We start from the raw sequence: 27,520 nt of genomic DNA on the forward strand, positions 1-27,520 counted from the left end.
GTATGAAAATTCTCTATAAAAGCAAAGGTTTGAATAAGGGCAATGTATTGTTTAGGTGTTTGCCAAAAAATGTAAACTTTGCATGTTAGCTACCATGCTACATATCTATCTTTCTGGCAAAGTGGTTATAGATGGTAAGAAGTGAAGATTCTACATTAACAAGATCCATTAAAATAAATGGGGAAAAATTTTGCCAGGCAACATTCAGGTCCCAGAGCAGCCAATGGCAGTACCGGCACAGGACCTGTTATCCACAATGCTGGGGACCTGGAGTTTTTCAGATAAGGGACCTTTGTGTAATTTGAATCTCCTAACTTTAAGTCTACTAATAATAATTTATACATTAAATAAACCCAATAAGGATTAATTATATCTTAGGTGGGATCAAGTACAAGTTAATGTTTTATTATTACAAGACAAAGGTATACTTTTTAAAAAATGGAAGTTACTGTATTAAAATGGAGTCTATAGGAGATGGCCTTGCTATACATCAGTGATTATTTTTAAGATTATAAAGTTAAGCAGAGTTTAAGGATATATATATATATATATATATATGCACGCTGCACTTAAAAAAGCGGCAGTGGCAGCTTTAATTTATTTGTCTTAGATAAATCAGTATCATAACAAGCCAAAAAGACTGTAATTATGCTTAAAAATCATCTTAAAATAGTTTTGACAGAACATTAATATTGATATATTTTTTTAAATACATACCCAAGCAACATGACTATGCATGACCTTAACAAGGTCTAATACACTATACTAATTATTAGTGGTTTTAATTACCCTTTAAATGTACCTCACCCCTAATGTACCTGACTGAATTTAAGTAATAATCACTAATGGAGCATGATGACCTGTTGTAACCAGCAGAAAGTTAACATGAAAAGACTGAAAAGTCTAATTGAAAGGTTAATGAATGTAGAATATTACTTCAGTTATTTAAAGCTCTTAATGTGGTACAGTGAACTAAAGAAATAATTTAGCTCAACACAATTACATTTTTTACTATAAATTGGGAAAGTGACTTTTGCCTGCTATACCCACACATAAGAACATTTATTTTTGCTTGGGAAGACCCTGATCAAATTGTGTTTGCCCCCTGTCCCACCCATTGTGCATTTTAGCCTGGACATCCAACCTGCCATCTTTCTTTGTTTCTTTTATGTTCTCCATCCTGCCTGACCCACCATCTTGTTTACATACAATTCACATTCTAGTATGCTGTTTCTTCCAGCTTGAGGTAAGGTTATCAAATGCCATTGCACAGAGAACATGTCTATAAATCATAAGTGACCTTTTAAAGCAGTTACGTTATTTTTAAGATTATGTCAACTTTCCTGACATATTTGTCACCGAAAAACAACCCCCCCCCCCTATTTATTATATAAATATAGGGTCAGCATTAATGAAAAAGAGTAGCATACACTCTTTAGGCTGAAGGTACCTGAAACCATTTCTGCTGTTTCTCACTGACTGGAAAGTAAACCATCATAAGGCACCAAGACTGGTGCTTTCAGGGGTTTCACATTACACTAAACTGAAGACTGCAAAGGAGATTTCTAGCAATTTGTTGCTGGCAAATAACACCTGTGCCTTCAGCCTTATTTATTTATTTTTTTTAAAGAAACATTTACATTTAAAGAAAAGTCTAAACCAAACCAGAGAGTGAAGCATCACCTTTTAAACTAGACCTGCTTGCAGTATTGCTTTAATTAAATACATTGGTGTTACAGGTACTATAAAGCTAATAAATTGCTTTTGTCAGGCTATTAGCTGACATGCAGAAAATGGAATGGCATCAAGCTCTTAAATAGAAGATTTGAAGCTGAACCATAAAAGTCTTTCACATCGACACAAAAGGGTGATAGACGCATTAACATAGGTGAAATAGTGGGACAGTGAACACATATAGATAGCACTAAATAGCTTATAGTGGGTGATGTAATTAGTTAGTGCATTTTTTTTAAATGTACAAGGTGCAAATCGATGACAGTGGCTCTTAATTCAATTCAATTAATTTAATTTCTCTATAGTTCTAAGGTTTAACCAGGATACAAATGTGTGTGTTTACAGAAATCTACACAAACACATTGCTACACAATTGACTTGAAGCTCGGATGGTAAGGAAAGGTGAGGGTCAGGATTGTATTACTACAAACTGTTTGAGATATGGTTCTAGACAATAAAACTAGACCTGTTCAGCTTTAGCAACAGTTAATTCTATAACTAACTCATGCAGAAGCACAGGGCTGGAACTAGGGGTAGGCAAAAGAGGCACCAGCCTAGGGTGCAAGGGTGGGGGGGGACAGGTACCTCTTCATCCTATCCCTAGTCCAGGATAACTTACCCCCAGAGCTTGTAACCATGCCCCCCCCACCTCCATTTGCGGTGTCACTGTGTATGCGAATGCCTGCACACACATGGGGAGGGGGCGAGGTGGCCTTATATGAAAATATGAAATTGCAGCCTCTATATGTATGGAAGAGAATTTATACTTTTTTTATAAGAATGCTTACACAAAACTATGCAATTTTTGTCCTGTCTAAAATGATCTATTTATAAGAATTCCTTGGATAATGATATTTGAAAATAAATAACAAATATGAAACATAGAGATGTTGGACAGTAGGGCAATTAGTTGGACCACTGACCTCAAGAAATGTTACAAAATATTGTACAGGTATTTATATTACAAAGCTGGAGCCCCTTTAATATTTTATTCTCTACCTCTTTAACTTAATTCAATTAAGGGCTCTCAATATGGCTGTAATATAATAAATTAAATACCTGGATCTTCCAGGGAAAGAAGTATTGATTCTGCCTTGCCTATGGCTTATGCTGGGTCGTAAAACATATCTGAAAGCTCTATCATAAAAATGTGACTGGGCTGCTACTTTGTTCTGAGAGCAGATTTAATTTAAAGTCTTTTGATATCCTCGAAATATACTTTCTCATTTGGAGAAGAAAAGCATAACTTTGTTATAAGCTTGCGTTACCACTTTAGTTTTCAAAATTATTGTTGGAATCTTACTACTTGTCATGAAATTAAGAAAGTACATAAGAGCAATGCAGGTATTTAAGTATTTGTAGTAATGTATATCTTACGGTATCCACCCCTATGTGCACCTTTGGAAACACATAAGTATTAGTATAAAGGGGTGGAAGTAATCAGTAAAGTATTCTCATTATCAAAAACATCAGCAAAATGCCTTTAGTGTCATAGGGTATGTAATATTTGAAAGAAATGTACTAGGGATAGTTTGTATTAGATCTACAACATAGCAATACAAGAAATGCCACTCTTTGAAAAAAATAAAGTCTGCCTACTGATAAAATGCAATTTTAAAAATATATCTCATTAATAAGGAGATGTATGTGTATAGCTATGACTGAAATGGCTTTAGAAACTATAAATACAATGATAAAGCATGGACAAAAATAGTAATTGAGCATTATTTTTTAAACAAAGCTCCATCCCATCATAGAAAAGAAAACAGACTCAGCAAAGGACATTGCAATAAGTAGGCATATTTAATCAATGTCCATGTGATACATCAAAAGTATTTAGTAGATATTGTTAATAATGTGTGTTAATAACGCCCTTCATTATCATTCCTTCCTATTAATTTCTATGGGATTTTTAGAGACATATTTATTAAATGTAACCTCTATCACCCATCGATAAATATAGTGGAATTTTACTGTGGTGAGCTCTAATTTGATACTGGCCCTATGTTTTGTGCTTACTTCCTTCACAGTAAATTATAATACAATAAGTATGCTTGACATAAGGGCACCCTAAATGTTCCTGTCCCCTAATTTTACTTGTTTTCAGTGTTATGGATTTTTAGGAACCGTAACTCTCAAAAAACTGTGTTTAGAATGTAGAATTCCTCTAAAATACATAGGTAAGATAGGGGAATGTAATAACCACTTTGAACCACAGCTGGAACCACTGGACAGGTAATAACATTTCTTACTTAAAAATGGATTTATATGAACTAATAACACCTTAAAGCTGTTTTTTTAAAAAAAAAAAAATGTGCAATTAATATTTAAGAAAATGGCATAGTAAAATGCAAACTCTTTTTCTTATGTATTCTAATTTTTTCCAATTTGCAATTTTTATATCCCCATTAGATCCCATATACCAGTAATGTGACATTAATATTTAAGAAGCTAGATTAGTGTTCCACCCATCAGTTTTACATCTAACAAATTAAAAGAGGCTGTAGAAGACACTGTAAATGGTCTTTGCAATTAAATGGTCTTTGCATCTCTAGTATTGCCTTTGCTGTTGAAGACTCTCTAGGAGAGAAAAATGATTTACAAACACAATGTAGAGTGTAAAGCAGCAAAAGAGGGTTAAATTACCCCATATAAAGGTTTTATTGACAGAAGTAGGCTTACTACAATGAACTCTTTATCAATATTGAATGTATTGACACCAGGGCCACCATCAGAAATCGCGGGGCCCCTCACAACAAAATTTTCTGGGCCCCACCCTCCCACGCCCCCAATGGCCCCTCCCATCAATACAAGGGACACACAGGCATTGGTAGCGAGGGCCCCCTAAAACATTGGTAGCCAGGGCCCCCCTAAAACATTTGTGGCCAAGGGTTACGTTTTGCATTGGTGCCAGGGCAGGGACCCACTAAAACATTGCTAGCCAGCGCAGGGCCCCCTAAAACATTGGTGGTCCTCCCCCAGTGTCCCCATACAATGGCCCAGCATCCTGCTGCTTCCTTCAGGCCCCCCCCAAGCATCCTCCTCCTTCCCCCAGGGCCCCCCAAGCATTCTTCAGCTCCCCCCAGCATCCTGCTGCTTCTTCCAGGGCACCCCAAGCATTCTTCAGCTCCCCCCAGCATCCTGCTACTTCCTTCAAGTGAATCAGTCAGGAAAGGATTACTTAACGACAAGTCGTCTGTGATCTTCAAGAAGAAAGTGTAGAACCGTCAACATTGAGATGAGTTATAGGTAGGTGTACAGAATGAAAATCCCTCATGTAGAGACACCAAGGGAAATATTTTATAGATGATACTTAACCCAGTTAAAACTGAGTTCAATATGCCATCTTACTTTCAAATTCTGCTGGCATTGATGTGGTTACATAGAAGACTATATCCACATATGTAGAGAGTGCATCTAACTATATCCACAGTGATACTCTGTAACCATCCTACCAACAGAAAACCCACAGTCCTAACAAATATTCATACATACATCACATTTGCCTGTAGAAGAATTATAGCAAGAAAAACAAAACACTAAACAAAAACAAGTCTCTCTAGCAGGGAAGTATAAATTAATATCAGGTATCAGATAGATATAGCACAAACCAACAGGCATGGGACCCTTGGTGGAAATTTAAACAAAAAATCATTAACTAAATATATTGTCAGATCTGATCCTTTTCAAGGAGAAGGAAAGTCATTTTGGCATTTTACTGCCAATAGATTTGCCACATTAGTGCCACCTAGAACAATATATTGATTCTGCAGAAACCATTAACATGAGAAACTTTCTCTGTTTGCGTAAGACAGCAGCTGCCATTTTAAGTTGCTTCCTTCTTGCAGTCTAGCCATTATAGCTCAGATCAAACATTCCTAAGGGAGGGGGGAGAAAGTTCTTAGCATTCTGGTGGGAGGGGGAGCAGGAGAGGGGAGAGAGGAGAGAACTTTGCAGATGCTGGCCCCTGGAATTAAGGCTGTTTCTGAGAGAGGAAGTCAGACACTGGAACATCATGTTTACAAAATGAGACAAGAAATCCTGTGTTTCTTTTGATAGAGGACTATCAGCATTACTATAAGTGCTTATGGCTGATAAAGCTTACTTAGTTTTTACCTTTCCTTCTCCTTTAAGCTCTAAATCCCCAATCTGTGTGTATATATAACTACAGCCTAACTAACCCACTTACATTTTCTCACTTTATTTCCCCTCCTTAGTTATATACCAACCCTCTATATCAGTGATCCCCAACCAGTGGTTCATGAGCAACATGTTTCTCCCCAACCCCTTGTATGTTGCTCCCAGTGGCCTTAAAGCGGGTGCTTATTTTTGAATTCCTGGATTGGTGGCAAGTTTTGGTTGCATAAAAACCAGTTGTATTGCCAATAAGAGGCTAATTCAGGCTGCCAGTCCACATAGGAGCTATCAAATAGCCATTCACAGTCCTTATTTGGCACCCTCATGAACATTTTTCATGCTTGTGTTGCTCCCCAACTCTTTTTACATTTGAGTGTGGTTTTCGGGTAAAAGATGTTGGGGATCCCTGCTCTATATCATACTATCTTTTGTCTATTAAGTTTAATATAAAAATGAAAATAAAATGAAAATAAAAGAAATTAAAATCAATATGAAAATTTTAGCTGTAAATTTAATATTTTACTTTATGATATGATGTAGGATTACAGTTTTAACATCACTAACACACATTACTAGGAAAGTATTAGATCCACTACACAATACAATACAGTATTGAAAATGTACGTTTTCTTTCTAATATAGACTTTTTTTTTCTTTATAAATTCCATCTGGGACCCTAGATAAAAAAAAAAGTCAGCTCCATCCTAGAAAACAAGGTTTCCCCCCTCCCCACTGCTACTAAAATTTACCACAATTATTATTTAAAAAAATAATTAAAAATAGAGAATACTTTCTAACAATCCAAACAGTATGGCCTCATAACAACAATTCATGTTCTAGTTTTAAAGAAATGTTTGTTGTACCTAGTTTGATTAAAAAGATGTATAATCTGAGCAATTATCAATATAAAAACTGTTATGTGTATGGTTGTTACTAGATCTTTTTATTAAAATCCCCAGTTTAGATTATAATGATATTGCCTGAATCTATGCCCTGTGGCCTCTCCAAGCTTGATATTACAAGTTATTCCAAATTACAATTATGTATTAAAATGAGTTTCATGATAGGTTGTCTTGTTAGCATCTGTAAAAGGTTGTTCAGGTGCCATGACGTGTTACTGGTATAATCTAAAATACACTCAAAGGAATTCCTGGCCACCTGGCATAGGAGGCTTAAATAAAAAGAACAGGTTCATTCCAACTCTACAATGTGTAAAAAAAAAAACTTATTGAAATTACAGAAATAAACTGAAATAAATTAAAACAAATTATACATAAAAATAGATTCTAAAATAATTGTTACGGCATTAAATAAGTAAAATAGAATTAGGCTAAAGTTGAAAGCTAATAAAATTCAAGGCAACGTGCAATACAATCTATGTATCACAGACCTAAGCAGGCCAAGGAGAGTTAGCTGACAGCAATTTTTAGAATGAATACAACAGTTAAAGAGCTATTAATACTAAGTACAAGCAGCCCCAGTGGCACAGGATGCCTGCCTCTACTCACCTTCTAAGTTAAAACTGTATTCTTATCATTCATGTAGTGTCTTTTTGTAATATCCGATGATGTTTTCCATTCTAACTAGTTCAACAATAGTTGATAGCTATGCGTTTAGTACTACAAAGTCTTTAAAAAACCACACTGCCATTAATCATTATTATGACTAAAAATTAAAAACAACTAAAAATAATGAACTAAAGGAATTCTTGTACTTGTAACCTTACTGTGTTAGCAAATGAAAAATGTTCACATATCTAACAATCAACTTCATGTCTGTGAAGCAATCTATACTGTTTATAGCACAGCTGATTTCCATTTATGAGCAATCCCCTTAATTGATTTTATTCCCGGAAATAAAGGAATTGAACCGTGTTATCGTTACCTCTGGGAATCGTTGGTAGTTAAGATAGAGGCATTTTATGTGCTAATGCTTCTGGTCTCTTTTGGGAAATCAGCATGGATTCTATGCAAACTGAACTTTTAATAGGAAACAGTTATAACATCAGACCTATCTGCAATCTTTTATTTAACATTAATATTCCCAACATGTTAAGATTTATACTATTTTTAAATCCAGAGAGGCTTCAGAGTTGCTGAAAACAGAGAGAGAAAAATACTGGACAGGAGCTTGGGGACATTCCAGGTCTGACACTGAACATTTTATAGATTTAAAATCTAGGTTATGAATGATTTATGTTTGTAATATTATAATTTAACCTAAAATAAAATTATGCAAAATGCTCCATTACTTTGGGGGAAAGGAAGAAGGGGATTTTAACAAATAGGAATTATAATTATGTATATATATATATATATATATATATATATATATATATATATATATATATTTCGAGTGCTGGTCCTTTACACCAGTGGTTCCCAACCTTTTTTGCATCACGGACCGGTTTCAAGCAAGACAAAGGACGGGGGGGTGGGGGGGCACAACTTGTGCATAGTATATAATTTAATTATTACATATATAATATAAATGTCATTATTAAATGTTATATTATGCACTTTATTATTATTATTATTATTATTATTGCATACAGCTTAATAAAGTACTTTGGTCCTTGTCCTGATCAGTAGAAAGCTTCCTGGGCTTTGCATAGCTGTTGTCATGGCTGTGTAACACATCGGGGAGTTAGGATCACAGGTAACTGGGACCAGAGGTGGTCTGGTTCAGCACAGTCCCCGGACAGGTGGTTGGGGACCCCTGTTTTACACTATAATTTATATCCCTTGACTCAAAACCCACAGAAGTTTCAGATTGAGTATGGACTTTTTTGACATATACTGTATATGATGCTATTGTTGTTTAAAGGAGAAGGAAAGCCATTTTGGCATTTTACTGCCAATAGATTTGTCACATTAGTGCCACCTAGAACACTATATTTATTCTGCAGAAAGCATTACCTAAGAAAAAGCTCTAGAAGCTTACTCTGTTTGTTTAAGATTGCAGCTGCCATTTTAGCTTGGTCTTCATAGCTTCCTGCTGTATAGCTCTATCCCTTATAGCTCAGATTACACATTCCTAAGGGTGGGGGAGGGAGTTTTATGAATTATTTTGGGAGGGGGGAGCAGGTAGGTGCAGACTCTGGCCCCAGGAGGAAGTCAGATGCCCAAAGAACATGTTCCCAAAAAAGGAGACAAGAAATCATGTGTTTCTTTTCAGAGAGGACTAAGTGCAGCTTTTCTGTAAGAGCTTATGGCTGTATTTACATAGACCTTTCTTATAAATCTCACTTAGTTTTTACCTTTCCTTCTCCTTTAAGGGGGCACCTAAGATATTGCATTATCATTTTTGGATATAGCTTAATGTTTTTCTTAAATTAGATTTTCTCAGTCTAGTGAAATGTTTAAAGATATTTGGTGGGACATTGTTAATACCTGTACCTAACATTATACCATTTTAAGGTCAACTCAAAATAGCAGTTGAGGATCAATTTATATGATAACATACGAATAAGAACCCAAGATGGTCAATTTATAAACTCATATTATTGTATAATTTTGCTTAAAAAATGTGTTTAGAATTTCTCTTTTAAAAAGTGATGGCTGTAAGGGCAATTATTATTTTTCCTCTAGCACTCAGTGTAAAGTGTTCTTTATTTACTTAATATTTAATAGACAGTGAGCAGCACTATGTCATACACAAAAACGCCAAATTATTAACTTGCTAATCAGATTGCCTAATGTTCAGTTTGTAGTTGTCTGTTTGAATTTTAGTAAATCCGCCTTAGTAGTAGTTAATAGTAATGAATAATTTACCCACAATGTTAATAAAGCAAAATACAGGAATTTTTAGCGCACTGGCAATATAAAATATAGAACACATATTTATAAAATAAAATCTTTTACGGTATGATTTTTTTATTTACAAACTTTTTTTTAACAAATTTGAGGCATTCATTTAAAAAAACATGAATTATATATGTGTTTATATATATATATATATGTTTTCTTTAAAATATTTCTTTATAATTTTATTTCTTTTAAATCTGTATTATAATTGCTTTTTAAAAAGAGTATTAAAATTGATCAGGCAATGCCCATAGTTGGAGGGTGCACTTTAACACTAAAGGTACTTCTGTTATGCAGTTGAGGAAACTATTTCCAGTAATAGAGAGAAAATCAACATATGCATAGTATATGAAAAAATCCTAGCCAATGCTTTATATTATGCATTTCAGAAAAAAAACATAGTGCTAAGAAACATAAGGTGACGGATTTCCTTTCAATATGTGGCACTTAAATGGTTAAAGTTAAACAATATTATACTTTGGGCCATACACTCTTCCTGGTGATATGGAGGTATTTAAAGAGATACTGACACCAGAAATGAAACATTTTTTTTACATCTATCATAACATTGTCTTTGCATGCTATTTATAATTTTGCCAAATTATAAAGTTTTTGTCCGACTCTTTTACATTACCTATCTGATCCCCCATGTTCCTCTATGGGGGGGCTGCCATTTTTGTGTAGCAGGAGTCCTTTAGTATTAGAAGCTATAACTAACAGGCTGAGAAGGGACAGTCAGGTTGGCAAAACTGTCAGGTTTAGGAACATTAAGTAACAAAGCAGCCCTATCAGTAAAAAATGATCAACATGACCTACAGGTAATTTTTTATGTAGATTCATATTTTAAACGGTAGTTTTTTGTGTCAGTATCACTTTAATTATAAAGCACAAATTTATGTTGTTTATGAATTCATTGTGCTTTTTATTTGCATATGTTTTATTGAAATTATGTTTTTTTTTGATGAGCTAGTACCTTAAGCATAATGCTAACAAAGCTAGCATAAATCCCAAACAATCCTATCAAATTTTTTTATATTTGTATTTTTTCTGCTTATTTTTGACACAGTGCTCAACATTAAAAATACCACACACCCAGAAAACCCCTGGTACCATGGATTCTGAATAACTGACCCCCACACACCTACTGCAGAAATACAGCTCAGCTCTACTGCTTTTTTAGGATATACTGCACAAAAGACTTAACAATAAACAAGTCAGTAACAGTGCCAGCCAGACTAATGGTCAGGGGAACCATAACAACAAGCCTCATTATGAGAAGCAGGCCAAACATCTGGCTCTTCATTTACTGAGAATAAAAAGGAATAAATCTGATACGTATTTCCATGTTTAAGTTGAAAATAAATATTGCTTGCATCAGATCTTCCTTATTTACATATACAGTCATACTGCATTTACAATTATAATGTTTCTCTTTAATCCTTGAGACATAAATTAGCATTAAAATTTTAATATTCATGATCGGGACGCAGTACCCATGGTTATTACTTTGCTTCATAATAGCTTACATATTCTCTGCTATTCAAAACAAATGGTAATAATACATTTTCAAATAAAAATTGTCTAAGTTTATACCTACCTATCAAATGTTTGAGTGTGAACTTTATTTCTGATTCATTTTTATGATTTTTTTAAATATATTTTTTTAAATACATATGAAACTAATATATATATACACCATACTTTTTAGTTTATCTTCATGCCTACCTTTTTTCCTACCTCTTCTGGCTCTATTTAGTTTGTAATTTAGAATGCCACTGACCCTGGGAACCAATAATAATCAATAATAATCTTTCTCTTTTAACCCTTTGCTATTCATCTTCTAGTTTTGCTGCCTGGTTTCTAGGTAAGCAAGCTAACATGCAACCACATAGCTGGTGAACAAAATAAATTATGCTTCTTCAAAAACCACAAAAATTTATTTATGTTATACTTAGGGGCTGATTTACTAAGACACGATTTCGAATCCGAATTGGAAAAATTCCGATTGGAAACGAACATTTTGCGACTTTTTCGTATCTTTTGCGATTTTTTCGGCGTCTTTACGATTTTTGCGTAAAAACGCGAGTTTTTCGTAGCCATTACGAAAGTTGCGCAAAGTCGCGATTTTTTCGTAGCGTTAACACTTAAAAGGCGCAAGTTTTAACGCTACGAAAAAATTGCGACTTTGCACAACTTTTGTAATGGCTACGGAAAACTCGTGTTTTTACGCAAAAATCGTAAAGACGCCGAAAAAATCGCAAAAGATACAAAAAAAAAATCGCAAAATTACCGATCATTACGAAAAAAACGCAATCGGACGCATTCGGCCCGTTCGTGGGTTAGTAAATGTGCCCCTTAAAGTTAATTTTAAAGTGAGCTATGCCTTTAACATACTTGTTTCTATTCAACACAATGCATTATCGTCTGCATTTGTATGTAGAGAAAGAAGAAAGACTTGCTAATTTTTTTATATCGCCTACTGGTTGTCTACCGAAATTACTTCCATTTAACTGCAATAAGAATAAATAGCAAAGTGCCCCAGCAGAGCAGAGGTTAATTACAACTGGCTGGATGAGTTATTATGGGAAATACATATAGCTGAATACTAATTTTACAATGTACTTCAAATGTAACACTAACAAAACACAGATTTATGACAACATATTCAAAACTATTCCAGCAAAAAACCCTAGATATAAATATTAATTCCACCACTCTCTTCAGGGCATAAAATAAATCAACAGAGGAACTAGAGTGTCAAGCAGTAACACGCATTTAATTTTTATTTGCAAATAAGAACATTTAATCAATTGCCACAATCCAAACCCAATTTACTTGGCCAGCATCTGTTAACAAGAAGAGATTTTATAATGATGAATATCAATAAAAGTTTGTATAGGGTACGTGGGAGCCACACATTTTTATTCACGCCTCTATGAACGCAAGTCAGGGTAATAGGTTGTGCTGCTAATTAAATATGCCTGATGTATAGCACTACATTCAACTCAATGACATTTAGAGACATTTGCAACTTGGTCTTGGACTTTGCATAACTCGTCAGTGCTCTGCAGTAATCAAAAGCTGACATTCCGGAGACAGAACTTGCACATTATGAACGTGCTATTTTAGGATGGCTAAAATAGATTATAAATCCATTGTGAATGTGGTTCAGTTATTAAATAATTTTTACACTTTTTTAAATTGAAATTAATTTAAACGTCACAAATGTCTAGCCATTTTACAATATATGCAAGCTTTTATCTTTACATTTGCATATATAGTAGACTCCTAAATAAATGCCTTAACAATAACCTGTATTGTTATCAATAACCTTTTCTCTAGGTTACTTGAAAACATTTTTTTCCTTATTACATACAGTAGAATGTTAACATCAAGTGCTCTGCCCTTCATATCCAAAGCTGCATACCTCATCTTTTAAATTTGAAATTAAATCGGGACCTTCTTAACTTGTCCTCTAATTTACAATGTGCTCTCTTAATCCCATGATTTTTGTACTCACTTTGCTGCTGTCCTTACCACAGATCTTACACATACTGTACATTCAATATTTCTCTAGCTTCTAGAATTGTCCTCCCCTCATTCAAATGTGTCAAGTCATGTTTTTTAAGGCCCAGACGAATCTTTCCTACCTCAATAAATATACATTGTTTATCTTTTATTTTAGCCTCTGAACTCCATGAACATCTTGGACATCATGGACCCTACGCAGAGGTAGTTGAGCCCATATTTATATATTATGAGTCAAAGCAACAGTTTAGCCTACTCTAATGAATTATGCATAATTGTGTATAGACTGCAATTACCAGTTGTACTGAAAGTATTATTATTATTAGTAGTAGTATTATTATAATTAATAACAATAATAATGTCAGAATTATGTAATTTGATTATTACAGTATTATATAATTATTTAATTTACTTATATAATACTACTAATAATAATAATAATAAAAAAATATTATTACATTTTTCTAGTAGCAAAGCTAAGCAAATATGACTTACAAGATTATTCTGTTCATTTTCAAAGCCCATCACATCTCCATATGTTCTTAGACATTTTATCTGTCCCCATGAGAGACACCAACTTTTCACACCACCCACATTGACTACTATCTCTTGTTTTAACACTTTTCGTTATGCTACTCATTATCTCTGAAATCCATTTCACTGAATTTCAAATTAAGATACTCTGCCTCACCATCAACCTTTATAAAACTAGCCTACTTCTTAGAAGACTAGCAAAGTATCTTATTCAATCTTTGTACTTACCAGTCAACACAAAACTTGCAGTATGTCAATGAACAGTACTAACATTGTATATGTAGCGATATTGACAATATCATTCAAAAAGAAAGGTAAACCCCTCACTAAAGGGATATTTTTTGGCATATGAGCATGTGTGTACTATATTATTCTGTACAAGCAGCATAAATAATTTTATTTATTTGCATCAATAACTATAATGTATACTTTACAAAGAATGAAAGAAAACATACACTAAAATAAATACCTTATGTTCCTTAAGAAAATTGGGCTCGCATAAGATAAAGGCAATCAATGCCTGGTGAAAAGGGTATTAACTCAAAGGATAGAACCATTATTTTGCCTCTTTACAGGTCTCTGGTAAGGCCTCACCTTGAGTATGCAGGGCAGTTTTGGGCCTTAGGAAAGTTAATGAGCTGGAGAGTACAGAGATGTGCAACTAAACTGGTTGGAAGGCTGTCATGGTTGAGGTTGTTTTATCTGTAAAAAGACACTTGTGAGAGGACATGATAGACAGCATTATAGACAGATAGGGGGGAATCTATTTTTCCCATAGAAAGAAACAACCATTTTAGATTAGAGGAACATCATTTGAAGCAGTGAAGGTGGTTATTTATGGTGAGGGCAGGTTGTGGAATGCCCTGCCAGGTGAAGCTGTGATAGCAGATTCTATTGGAGATTCTATTGGAAGATGTAGTCTGAATTGTTTCTAAAACAGGCATGATATTCAAGGTTATTGTGATACTATAATCTATAATGAATATAGATATTGGTATTTTAAGTTTACATATGTGATTGTGTTGTGATTGTAGATGGTTAATATAAGTATGTGTATATTTGTGCACTGGGGTTGGTTTGGAGGGGTTGAACTTGAAGGACTTTGGTTTTTGTTCAACCAAACTTAACTATGTAAAAATAAATATAAATACAAAGGGGAAAATTAAAAATGTTCTAGAGGCTGCCCTCTATAAATGACCCATAATAGAAAACGCTTAACATTTTATACAGTATACCAACTGGCAGTTTCTAAGCATTTCCCTAGATATCTTACACATCCCTTAACTCTTCTATGATGACGCATTAGTTGCTAGGCAACAACTTTCATTTTGCAGACTTGAATTCAGTGTAAAGTTAGCCCATAAAATGTCAGTGTATTCGCATTTGCTTTATATAAACACAGCCAGCTACAGGTACACTTTTATTTACAAATTTCTAACCTTTGCCAAAATTGAATCCTGATTTCATGAAGGGCTGGTGGAAACAGTTTACTAACAGCCTTTATTGGATGAAGAAGGCCTTTTAACGTTCAAAAAATGAGAAGTCAGTAGTGATGAGCAAATATTTTTCGTCAGGCATAGGGTCAAAGCAAAATTACGCATTTTGCCATTGGCAAATTTTTCTTGATTTTTCAGGGAAGAAAAATGGGACAGATTCGCTCATCACTAGAAGTCAGTATTTTACCATTTTAGAAATCACTCAGAACAAGATAGGAAGGGAGGAATCACATTGAAATTTTAGAAAGTGATAATAAATATTATTTATTATCTTATTTTTATGATTATGTATTATTGCCTTTGAGGTTACTAAGTCCCTTATGTTTTAGGTTTATCTGTTTGTACTGTATTATTATTACAGAGAAAGAGGAAATTTCCTCTTATATATTTGCTCAGATATTAAAGAAGCAGTAAGGCAAACATTTTACTGTGTTTTCTTTACAATGTAATATATTACTGTTACCCTGCACTGGCTAAATGTGTGTGCTTGCTTGGTATTTGTGTCCTATGTGCAGAATACAATAGTGTTCTTTCTTTTTTGAGGACTATAGAATTAAAAACATCTCATATAAAATATGATATATGTTGCCAAAATGTGTTTATTGCAGGTGCTCAATCAACATTTTCACAATTTTAAATGTATTTTTTCCTTCTTGGTGCTATTGGTCCTTTAATTGGCATTTTAGGTTTTGCTAAGACCTCTCCATACATTGTTGAAACAACAGAAACCACAAAAACCCTATAGGCTAATTTACTAACACCGGCTCAATGGTTTAAACAACTATAGTAAACCTTTTACCAGTAGAAACGATGCAAACTAATCATAAAAAGTTGACAAAGTTTCAGATTTAACCATTTATTTTCCAATCTGGAACAATGTATACCAGAGCAGAATGTGGTTGCATGTGATTTGTATCAGGTATTGGCGATTCAGATAGGTGTTAGTATGCACTTTATGCTCTACTCACCCATAAGAAATCATTGTTTTACTGCTCAAAACAGTAAAATACATTTAGCCAAAATGGCACATATATTAGCTTTGAGAAGAGTTTTATTGACACTTTCCTGGTCGAGAGTTAGCTACCAATTCTGTTTTTTATTAACTTGTTGCAGATTTAAAATTACCTATTAATTTGTCACTGTTGGTAACTACTGCTGCAATTAAACATTTAAAGGTAATAAAAGAGCATCACATATTTTACAGGGTCACCAATCTTTCATTGGGTACTTTGTGACTATAGAATTTTAGTCAAAAACTATTTACCAACATCAATACCAGATATTATTCTGAGTTACACATTGTTTTATGGCATAATAAAACCTTTCATGTAAGCTTGAAATTCTATTCTTTTTATGTTTCACTTTAAACTGTCTCTTAAATATTGGCAAGGGACAGGGTTACTAAAGATACCAAACAATGAGTAGGAGGTTATTTTGCAAAGATTTTATGCACTGAAACTGGTAACTATTATTATCAATTATTTATTTTTAAACAACAGTTTCCCTTGAAATAGTAAGCAACCATTAAAAGCAAGAGATTATTTTTTGCCCTGGCACAGGAAAATGTATTACTGTAACACTGTAAATAAGTAAATGCCTGAATAAATGTTATGCAAAAGCTGCAATCTTAATCTGGGAATCACCAACCTTGATATTTCATTTTCTAGTAGGAACACACTGCTTAAGTTCAGTTCTTTAAAGGCTGTTGTTGAGATATTGTATCCACAAAGAGTCTGAGTTTTTAAATTATACGTTATATCAACTTGAAGAAATATTTTAAGCACTTTGCAGGACATGTAAATCCTCCACAAAAAAATGTAGTGAATCAGTGAACAGATTTTTTGAAATCTTTAAATACCTGCCACTAGTGGTGTTCAAGGGTTAATAGTAAGGCTGTAGCATCCCCTTAATCACTTAGGATCCCTTCTACTCCTGTAACCCACTCAGCCCCCTCCCTTAGGAATTGACTTTGGCTGTTAGCTAACTGAGCATGCTCAGTTCTCCTCAACTCAGGTTACTAAACATGCTCTCCAGTCCAGCAACCAATTAAGAGTTGGCACTGCTGGTTTCTATAGAAACTCTGCTCTAGCTGTGCACTTTGAAGGAGAAACATATTTTTCTTTCTAACCTCCTCTCCTGAGGTCATCAATTATAACAGTTCTCAATCTAAGCAGGACCAAAGTTGGTTGTGCCTGTGTAAGTCTGCATTCTAGATTGCATTAAATTTACGCTAATATTTGTCTTAAAAAATCTAACAAACAGCAGCAAAGTGCCCAAAATCACTTTTCATTGCACTCTAATTGCCTGAAAGCATTACTTCAAGTATCTGTCAAGTTTTTCTACCAGGTGAGTTTTCCCATATAGTAACTGAATAACAAATGCTCATACTAATTCTTTCCTCCAGTGTTCCAGACAACATTATCTTCTTCATGTAATTCCAACAGTTCTATTTATTAGCTGTACTCTCATGTGCATACACATACACTTTATTCTGTCAACACTGGGAATTTTACTATCCCTTCAAGATGGGATGCCCTATGAACTATACTGCAATACCATTAGTAATGTTTATATCTAAAGACAGCAGGTCTCTTACGGAAAACATATAAAAGCTAGCAAATGTTTGAGAGTACTTTCTGTTTTCCTTCAAACATGTTTATTATAATATATATTCTAAAGTATATTATTTAATCTACAGGAATATCAAGTATATCGTATTATATAAAGACAGTCACAGTCATCTTTTGGGTTTAATTCCAAGTAACCCTAGGTATGTAAAGAATGTATGCAGAATGTTTACTTTTCTACTTACAGATTTATACCATGAACGGTTTTAAAACAATCCTTCTTCCTTTCCAAATGCTTTATAATATATATGATATAGTCTCCAAAATGTGCCAAAAAGCTCTACAAAGGGTCTTTTCTTCCTGAGTATTTTATCCGTTCTTTTTAACCATAGCTTGTATACATACCTTCTTTTCTACATATTTTCTTGCCGGGTTTCCGGGCACATTCCTTGGATATTCTTTTTACTGAAAAATGAATAAAAGACTAAAAAATAACATGGAGCTCCATGACAGATAGTAGGAGCATGCAACACCACTGCCTAACCCTGCCGCTTGTAACTTTTCCGAAGTTGTTGTGCCTGCACATGCAAATGGGTGAAAATGTATAATCTATGGGCAGGTAGGAACACCTACCATTGGGATACCCGTGCCTGAGGAAAGTCATGAGTGTATACATGAGTACAGAAACAGATACACACAAAGGATAGCATCATGCACATTGAAAGCAGTCATGCTAACAACTAGCCCTGCATGCAACCTAAACACACAATTAATATGTTAGATATATAAAAAAGAAAAAAAGTTAAAATGTTTTCCTTTGCGTTTTTTCCAGTTGTTAACTCACCATCCTCTGTTGGAACATATATGTTTAAATAGAGACAGTCCTCACTCTGGTCTTGAACGTAGGAAGAAACTACATCCAAGTTATTAGTAAACCAAACCGGAAGCATGACTTCAGGCAATCTGCCGCCCACAATGTTTTGAGGACAAACTGGTGCAAACTGGGTGGAATTTTTTATATCTCCCCACATTGTTGGAGGTTCAGGGGGCTGAAACCGCCTCTCTCCTATTGGTGGAGCAGCATAAGGAACCCCAAGAAACTGGACGACAGGTCCTAGTATTTCGTTATTAAGTTCCTTTTTAAACCCTCTGACTTTGCCATATGTTGTTAAGACTACAGGGTCAACATCATCCAATTTTTGTGAGCGCACAGTCGCAATGTGAAGTAAAAATCCAAATACACAGAGTACAAATGTTGAATCCAATCCCATGGGTAGAAAACGCAACCATGTTACTCTCCATAAACAATTGAGGTGCCTTGGCCTTGGGAATGCCATAGTCCCACATTAGTTGTACAAGATAGCAATCTTATTTGTATCCACTTGTGAAAAGCAGGGCAATCAAACGAAATATATCAGGTTTGTTAAATGTGATCCTGTCAGAACAATCTCAAAACGCTTTTCATGCAGCAAGTATCTTCCATTGATTTGGCACTCCTTGAAGCAGCATCTTCACTCAGCTCTATTTATCAGAATACGTTCTATTGACAATTCTGTTTTCCATAGTAGCAAAATGAGAAGAGCTGCCATTTACTGCAGATTTCCCACTTATAAATCAAATCCAGTTAGCTGCAAGGCTATATCCTAGAGAAAATGGGAATAAATCATTAATAGAAAAAAAAACAAATATGTATAGTCATCATCACACACTGTGCAACATACCATGCATTTGTTCATAATTCCTGGTTTCTAATTATAGTAAAGTAAGACATCTTTAATTAATTTTCATGGATCAATGAATGGACATTTCATTTGTTAGAAACATATTTACTCTGTGTCTCTTTTCTATGAAGGCAATGCAAAAGTTAATCAACAAAATTAAAATGTTTCAGAGACCACATTGAAAAAATCTATAACTATGAACCATTGATAAGTGTATTAAAAAACATTAACAAAATTATCTGTATAAATTTATAAAAGGATCCTTGTTTAGAATGATAAAAATATATAAAAACATATAATATATACACATATACCTCTCAACATGACCCAATCTGCTCCAAACCCCTACTCACTTTTGAATAAATCCCATTTTTATTTTGGGTTAGTGACTCAGGGTTCACTAAATATAATGACAGCAAAGACCCACCGGGGCTTCTCCAGGGGCCCCCACAACTCCTTTGCCACCCACTGTCAGCCCCTTCCCCCCCTGCATGTGCACCTTATACAGGCAGGACAAGAGGGGATCATGTCTGGGTTGGCGGGGCCCATTGGTTTTTTTGTACCGGGGCCAAATTTGACCCTGTGGTTGAAGGGGCAACTGGAAGAGCCAAAACTGTTGTCTGCTAGGCTTTTCTGCAAATCACTGTGATATATTTCTGCAGCACTAGTGAAACAAAAGACAGAGATCCGTGACTTATATATACTAAATGTTTGTGGTGATTTTCAAATATAGTAAGGGACTGGTAGTGCTTAACAATATTTTCTTTGTCTGTATTTTTACTTTGACATTGTTTGTGTACAAATATGTTTATGTACTTGTTTTTTTTTAAAAGGTATTATTTTAGTTGTAAATTTTAGCCTATAGTTTTTATAGTTCATAGTACAGGTATGGGACCTGTCATCCAGAATGCTTGGGACCTGGGGTTTTTTGGATAAGAGTTCTTTCCGTAATTTGGATCTCCATAACTTAAGTATGCTAATCATTTAAATATTAAATAAACCCAATAGGCTTGTTTTGCCTCAAATGTGGACTAATTATATCTTAGTTACGATCAAGTAAAAGGTACTGTTTTATTATTAGAGAGAAAAAGGAAATCATTTTTAAAAATTAGAATTATTTGCTTATAATGGAGTATAGACTCCATTAGATGGGAGATCTAATGGGAGATGACCTTTCTGCAATTTGGAACTTTCTGGATATTGGGTTTCCGGATAAGTGATCCCATACCTATATATTATAACAAAGGGAATTTTCACAGTCCATTTCTGGAATGTCATGTAAAACTGTGCAAATTAATATTTGTACGGTGTTCAGTGGATTTAGATTCTGAAACAGGGAGACATGGGTTTGACCCCAATGTCCTTGGGAATCAAATCAAAAAATCTCTCTGTATCTCTGCACCAAACTTTGATTGTACTCAATAGAATAGACATTTACTGTGCTGGAAAAAATATATAACTACTGTGGAAAGTCATTCCTTAATATCCCACAACTTATTATTCTCCAGTTTTTGTAACTTCTTCTTTACAGTGGAAAGATTAAAGGGGACCTGTCACTCTGACTTAAAAAGCTGTATAATGAAGGTCCTTTTAAAAAGTATGAAACACACATTCCTTTTTATTAATACATCCATACCCATTTTAAAGCTAGTTGAATATCCCAGCTGTCGATCATATATTGCCTGCCTGAGTTCACCACAACCCCAATAATATTAGGTCATGTACTACCTGTATTTGGCAGCATTTGGAATACAGCACTGCCTGCATTTGGGAGAACTGTATTCATGGGAGCCAAATGAATGAGGCACTTGGCATTCCCTCTCTCGTCCTGTATCAGTCCCCTAACTTGCAAATCATTCAGACCCCAAAGACTGGCAGGGGACACAGACTACAATGGGGTCCTGTTCTTGCTACCTGCCCTAAGGCAGTATGTAAAGACAGGGAAGGCCTGCTTCCCCTAATGCTTTTTCATCCTACATAAGGTGCAAAGTGCAGCCATTCCATTCTAAAATCATTGTGGCCTTTTAATGTTACACCCTCAACCCTAGATTAATTAGGTAACTGCTTGGTGCAGAGAAGAGCTTACAATAATAATGCAACTCTGCAAATAAAAACACAGATGTTTTGCCATTTTCCTGGCAAACTATAGATTCATTTAATTAAATATGTCAGACCATTAAGAAGATGCGAATGGCTTAGAAAAGACAAGTATTAGCCACTTTAGAACGCTATTTATGGCAGTGTCGTTACCAAATGTTCATTAATACATGAAGATATGCATTCTCTACCTAGTTTTACAATTTACAAGTATAATTAAATGAATAAACTAGAAAATTCAAACACTTTATTCTATGTTCAAAGACGGGATTATAGTGTACTCTGCATGCACATTCACCAGCAATTATAATTAAATGCTTAATTTATCAACAAAACAAATAAACTACTACTTCCCATCATTCTCAGATCCCCAGTATTTTGAAGAGGACTTTAATTGCCCATTAATGCTTGAAAACTAATACAGTTCATAACTTAATAAACACTTGGGGGACCATTTACAAATGCTGTACAAAATGTTGAATATGAGGTCATGATGTGCTGTATCCTCAACATGTGAGGGACAATGAGAGCCAACAACCTTAAGCTAGCCATACATAGGCCAACTTTTGCAATATCTGTCCAGTTTAGTTCAAAGTACCAGCCTTTTAATATGAGGTTACCATGTAACAATGTAAATGCGCTGTTCAAACTAAAACTGCCTCTGTACCAAGAAGTGGAATTAGAAATGTAGTTTTTGGTTAGTAGAAAACCAAATTATTGTGTTAACTGTTGGTGGAACTCTCCAAGTTGGATTAAAACGACAAGTTTTAAGCAAATTCTGATTGAACAATAGAAAAAATGGAAAAAGTTTTTGGTAATGACCTGCAATCCTAGTGTCTGGGTCTTTTACCTTATAAATATAAATGGTCTGGCACTTTTATGAACCCATAAGTCAGATCACTGCATCAACATGGATGCAAGACTTGAAATCATTTTGCCTGAAGGCAGATAAATGAGGTATACTACATGCCAGCCTGTGTGTTCCTAGATTTAATGGCAGGTCAGTGTCATGAAAAATATGCAAGGTACTTGTCATTTCAACAGTTGCCTAATAGCCCCTATAACCAGTTTAGGGTGTTGTATAGCATTGAGTTCTCTCACATGTGCTTGTGACAATGTACGAGATTCATATGCCTGGTATGGTACAATATGCCATGTCACAGTGACTGATTAAAGGAAACTGGATAATTAATGAACCCAGTAGTTAACTGTATGTCCCATGCAACAGAAAAGAAAAAAAGTGTTTAGCAGAGGTAAAGCAATTCATGCCAGTTCATTAACATCTCCTGACAACGTCAATGTTGTCAAACATGAATGGCAAGGAGACCCATATTAAGTGGAATAATACTCAGTGACATATTTGTTTTAGGGCAATCCCTACATATTCCACTGTCTATACAAGTAAACATTCCTATAACTGGTAACTCCTATAATTGGTAACACACAGAAATATTTAATGGGGTTTATTGAAACTAAGACAAGAGATGTGGGGCGCAGTAGATAAAGTAGTAGATAAAGAGCCCTGATATACTAGAATGACAATGCAATCATGGGTCCAGCCTTTAATATTTTCTAGTAGATAATACATTTATTCAGTCATGAATACAACTAGAGATGTAGCGAACCTCACAAAAAAAGTTTGCGAACCCGTTCGCGAACTTCTGCCAAAAACTGCAAACTTTTGCGAACTTTGCGAACCCCATAGACTTCAATGGGAAGGCGAACTTTAAAACCTAGAAAAGCCATTTCTGGCCAGAAAACGGATTTTAAAGTTGTTTAAAGGGTGCCACGACCTGGACAGTGGCATGCAGGAGGGGGATCAAGGGCAAAAATTTCTCTGAAAACTACGTTGTTGACACAGCGTTGCGTTTTGTGCTGTAAAGGGCAGAAATCACACTACATTTCTAAACTTGTGTAATAAACTGCTTTTACAAGGACTATTGGGTTACAGCAGATGAGATCAGCAGGACAGCTGTCCCAGCAGCTACATACAGAGCAGTAGAAAGATTACTAGTCAGCAAAGCTACCTAAAATGTCCCTCAAATCCCTGCACCGCTCTCTCCCTATGCTAACTCATCAAACACACACAGGCAGAATGTAAAATGGCTGCTGGGTTTCGGTTTATATATGGAAGGGAGTGGTCCGGGGGTGGTCCAGGAGGGAGAGCTGCCTGATTGGCTGCCATGTATCTGCTGGCTCTGGGTGAGAGGTCAAAATTTGGCTCCAGCTAAGGCGAACCCAAAATTGCGAACATCGCTAAAAGTTCGCGAACTTGCGAACACCCGATTTTTGTACGAATTAGTTCGCCGGCGAACAGTTTGCTACATCTCTAAATACAACCAACCAGCTGGTGCTTAACTAGCTGAGGTGAGTCTGTCCAGGGGGCTCTTAATATGAACTCCAAACTGGGTCTATTGCTGTTATCTCTGTTTTACTAGTATGATTCTCTAGTATTGTTTTTATTTTACAACGTGTTTGGTATATTCTGTATTGTTTTATTTTATACAGCTAGCTTATTTTCTGCAGTATTCTCAGCAATATTGTTGAAGTAGATTGGAAAGAAAGTTCAAAAGGGTATACATTGTGCTCATACTATGTGGGCAGAGAGGTAGCTTGAAGTGCTGTGTCTCTAATCGTGGAATGTATTAAAAGTTGTTAATGCAAAAATATGCATAATGGAAAGTTTCTTTCCTTTCTTGTATTCCATATAAGTTTTAGAACCACAGAACCTTATTTAGCCACAATAATACTCTGCTTTTTATAGTTTGCTCCTAAGTACAGTAGATATAATACAACTTCTTACTTTAAAATGCACTTTTACAACAAAAGTCTATTCCACTTTAATTTAAACCATGTCTTAGAAAAATACACTATATGCAATTATGCTTACTAAAGAAAATGGCAACGTATGAACATGAATATTACATAATATGGATTTTGATTCACTCTCTGCATTTTTATTGCTTTTGTGACTTTTATTCTCTTGATTTTAGGGTAAATATCCAGAATTATCAGGTTCCAAACAAAACCTGCTATGCTTATCCCTTTGGGTAACACGCAATGAAATATACTGTGGTGACTAAATCTTATTACCATCCTGTTCCTAAATGCTCAGCAGACTCACCTTTGGAATGTTAAGCAGTGTCTCAGAGAGTTTATACACCTTCGCTCACGCTTTTGTGAATCACATTATACTTATTTTAGTAGCTTACAATATGAAGGTATCAATATTGTGTGCATATTTGTATTCTTCAGTTGTACAATATGTTTTTATTCATTTTGGAAAGCACTTTTATGTTTTTTTGAAAACAAGAAATTACTCAGGAAAAAAGATATGCTCTTAAATAGACTAATAATGTAATGAAAAGAAACTGTGCCAATGTTTAAGGAGCAAGCACTCTGCTAAATTCATTGGTGGCTTCACTGGTGTCAATACTGATTATGCACATGCGGGCTCATTTATGTATGCAATGTGCTACTAAGCACAAACAATGTCTGCACATTTAAAAGCTATTCACAAAGGGATTTGCACCCATACAAAGTAAAGACCACATACATCCCTAGAATTAACATCTGCCCCAAGGCACCTACACACACAAGTGGAGAACAGCACATTTTGCCTTTATTGATAATTAACACAGCCGCACACCAGAACTGACACCAAACTGACCTAATAAAAATGTGCCCACAATTTAGTAAATCATTTGCTATTATGCTGAAATTCTAGGGAAAATGTTGGATTTTGGGTTTACTTAAACTTATCTTGGGAAAATCATATCAGCATCTTTATAAGTACAGTATCAACAACAGAGAAAGTGTTTATCTCCAATTATATTCAGAGTGTCAAAAAGCTTCCCTCCAAATAACATCAAGATCATGGGTGCTGCTGATGTTTAAAGCAGGTAAGACATAACATTGTTTTATAACCTCCAGCTTAACGTGCAACAGTGATATCCTGGGCACTAAGCAGAGTACCAATTTACCATTATATGGCAATTGCAAATTATTTAATTTATTTAAGATATAAATATATTTTATTTAAATGAGTCTGTTTTTTAACAGAGAAGCAATGTTGCTTTCCAGACTTTCCTTTTGCTGCCTTCCAGTGGTGAACAAGATTATTATGCTCATGTAACTAAGTAATATGTAATATATATATATATATTTAAATGAGTAAATTCTTTTTTTTTTATTAAAACATCCATACCTGTTATAAATGTATTTAAAAATCTGTGCTGTCAATCATATATTGCCTGTCCTGCCTTTATGCCTGAGTCATAGGCAGGGCAGTCAATTGCTTTCGCTTTCCGTTCAGCACTCCTCAAATGTCCCCTCCCTTCTCATGGTCTATAATTGTGTAGCCTGTGCATTGGCATGGGCATCAGGTCCCCTATTCAAGATTTAAGGGGGGTTTATAAAACTTGCCTTAATAACAGTGTCCACAAAATGGTGCCTGTCTGCTTCCTGTGATTGTGAATTTCAACACTGGAGGGAATAAAGTTCAAATAATTTATATAGTGTAAAGTAAAGTTTATTTTGCTCAAATAACATGATATAAAAAAGGATTTAAAAATTATTTCATAGGGTGAGTTCCCCTTTAATTAAAAAAAGATGTTTTATAAAACACATATACACTAAGACATTTTTTTGTAACTGAGAAATTATCACATCCACATATGTAATTGAAAGAGATCTGAATTCTCACAGAACAATAGACCAAAGCCTGGGTGCAGGTAAAAGAGACTTCATTATAGGAGCCACATTCATATCTTGAAGGGATACTGTCACAACCCAATTAATGCTATTAATGTGTTCAACATGCATTCTTCCTTTATATTGTTATTCAAAAAATGCCACTCTCCTTGTGCATTAAGGCTGTCAGGTGAACTGTTAATGGAAAAAAGGCGGTTAATATCAATGCACTGAGACAGATAACAGCTCTCAAATACAGGCATTTTTTATTTTTTAATAAAAAGCACTGGCTAAGGGGGGCTATGCACAGGGCACAAGAATAGCAATGGCAGAGATGTATCAATTATACTTTATGATACAGGTCTAAAGTCAAACGGAAAGCCCTCACTTTAAATACCAAACATACTCTACACAGCATGTTAGTTCCCCTTTACTTACCATGTAATTTCATAGTAAGGAAATCTATCTGTACAAATATTCAAAAAGTGTTTCAGTTAATGCTAAAGTAATTTTTAATGAATTGGCGTTGCCAGTTTTAATACAGATGGGTGTGGCTCTACTACAAACTGAGAAACTGTAGCATATCTAGAAGGCAGTGGCATAACTTAAAAATTCTAGTTACGCCACTGCTAGAAGGGGTTAATGTAGACAGCATTAGTAACAATAGGTTGTTAAAATTGCATCAAAGAGAAAGATTATAGATTTATGAACTGAATACTCTTACCCCAAGGACTTAATATAAATATTGATCTGTTAGCTTTATATAGGATATGTATAGTGGATAAAAAGGGATTGTGGGGAATGAGTTAGGTGACAGGGTGGGAAGGGATTAATCATTGATATAGAGACTTTAATAGCATACCTCTGTATTCAGTTAATTATTTACTTGGTGTAAAAACTGAAGGTTGTATAAGCTAGCATCTAGTACTACTGATTGGGATAAAATAATGAAAGATCTTGACTATAACATTAATCTTAAGAACTGAATAATGAAATTGATTGTATTGCTGAATCATTAAACACAATGAAAAGGTATCTGTGAAGTATGAAGGGAATGAAGGAAACTCATTGGGGCTCATTTATCAATGCATCGCAGCACACAAACCGACACAATTATGATTATGCGCCATTTTGTGGGCACACGGAATTGCATATGCGTTACATTGCGTCGGTTGATTTATTTTTCCGCCAGTTCTTTTTATGCACAT

The 27,520-nt window shown here is 34.8% G+C and overlaps 1 protein-coding gene across 8 annotated transcripts in view; it reads right to left on the reverse strand.

Annotated features, from left to right (window-relative positions):
• nlgn1 (neuroligin 1) overlaps nt 1–27,520 on the reverse strand; it is a 414,257-nt gene that overhangs the window by 237,894 nt on the left and 148,843 nt on the right. For 5 of the 8 annotated variants that reach the window (XM_031901575.1, XM_031901576.1, XM_031901577.1 and 2 more), the window contains exons 2-3: nt 18,647–19,445; nt 18,208–18,267 (exon numbers count right to left, since the gene is read on the reverse strand). In XM_031901575.1, coding sequence (XP_031757435.1) covers nt 18,208–18,267; nt 18,647–19,139 — 553 coding nt within the window. In that variant the 5' untranslated portion in view covers nt 19,140–19,445. Of the gene's footprint in view, nt 1–18,207; nt 18,268–18,646; nt 19,446–27,520 lie in introns of those variants that run through there. The other 3 variants (XM_031901579.1, XM_031901578.1, NM_001171826.1) reach the window with 2 other exon arrangements.

Source organism: Xenopus tropicalis, chromosome 5 (assembly GCF_000004195.4).
Source record: "Xenopus tropicalis strain Nigerian chromosome 5, UCB_Xtro_10.0, whole genome shotgun sequence".
In the NCBI taxonomy this organism is placed as follows: domain Eukaryota; kingdom Metazoa; phylum Chordata; class Amphibia; order Anura; family Pipidae; genus Xenopus; species Xenopus tropicalis.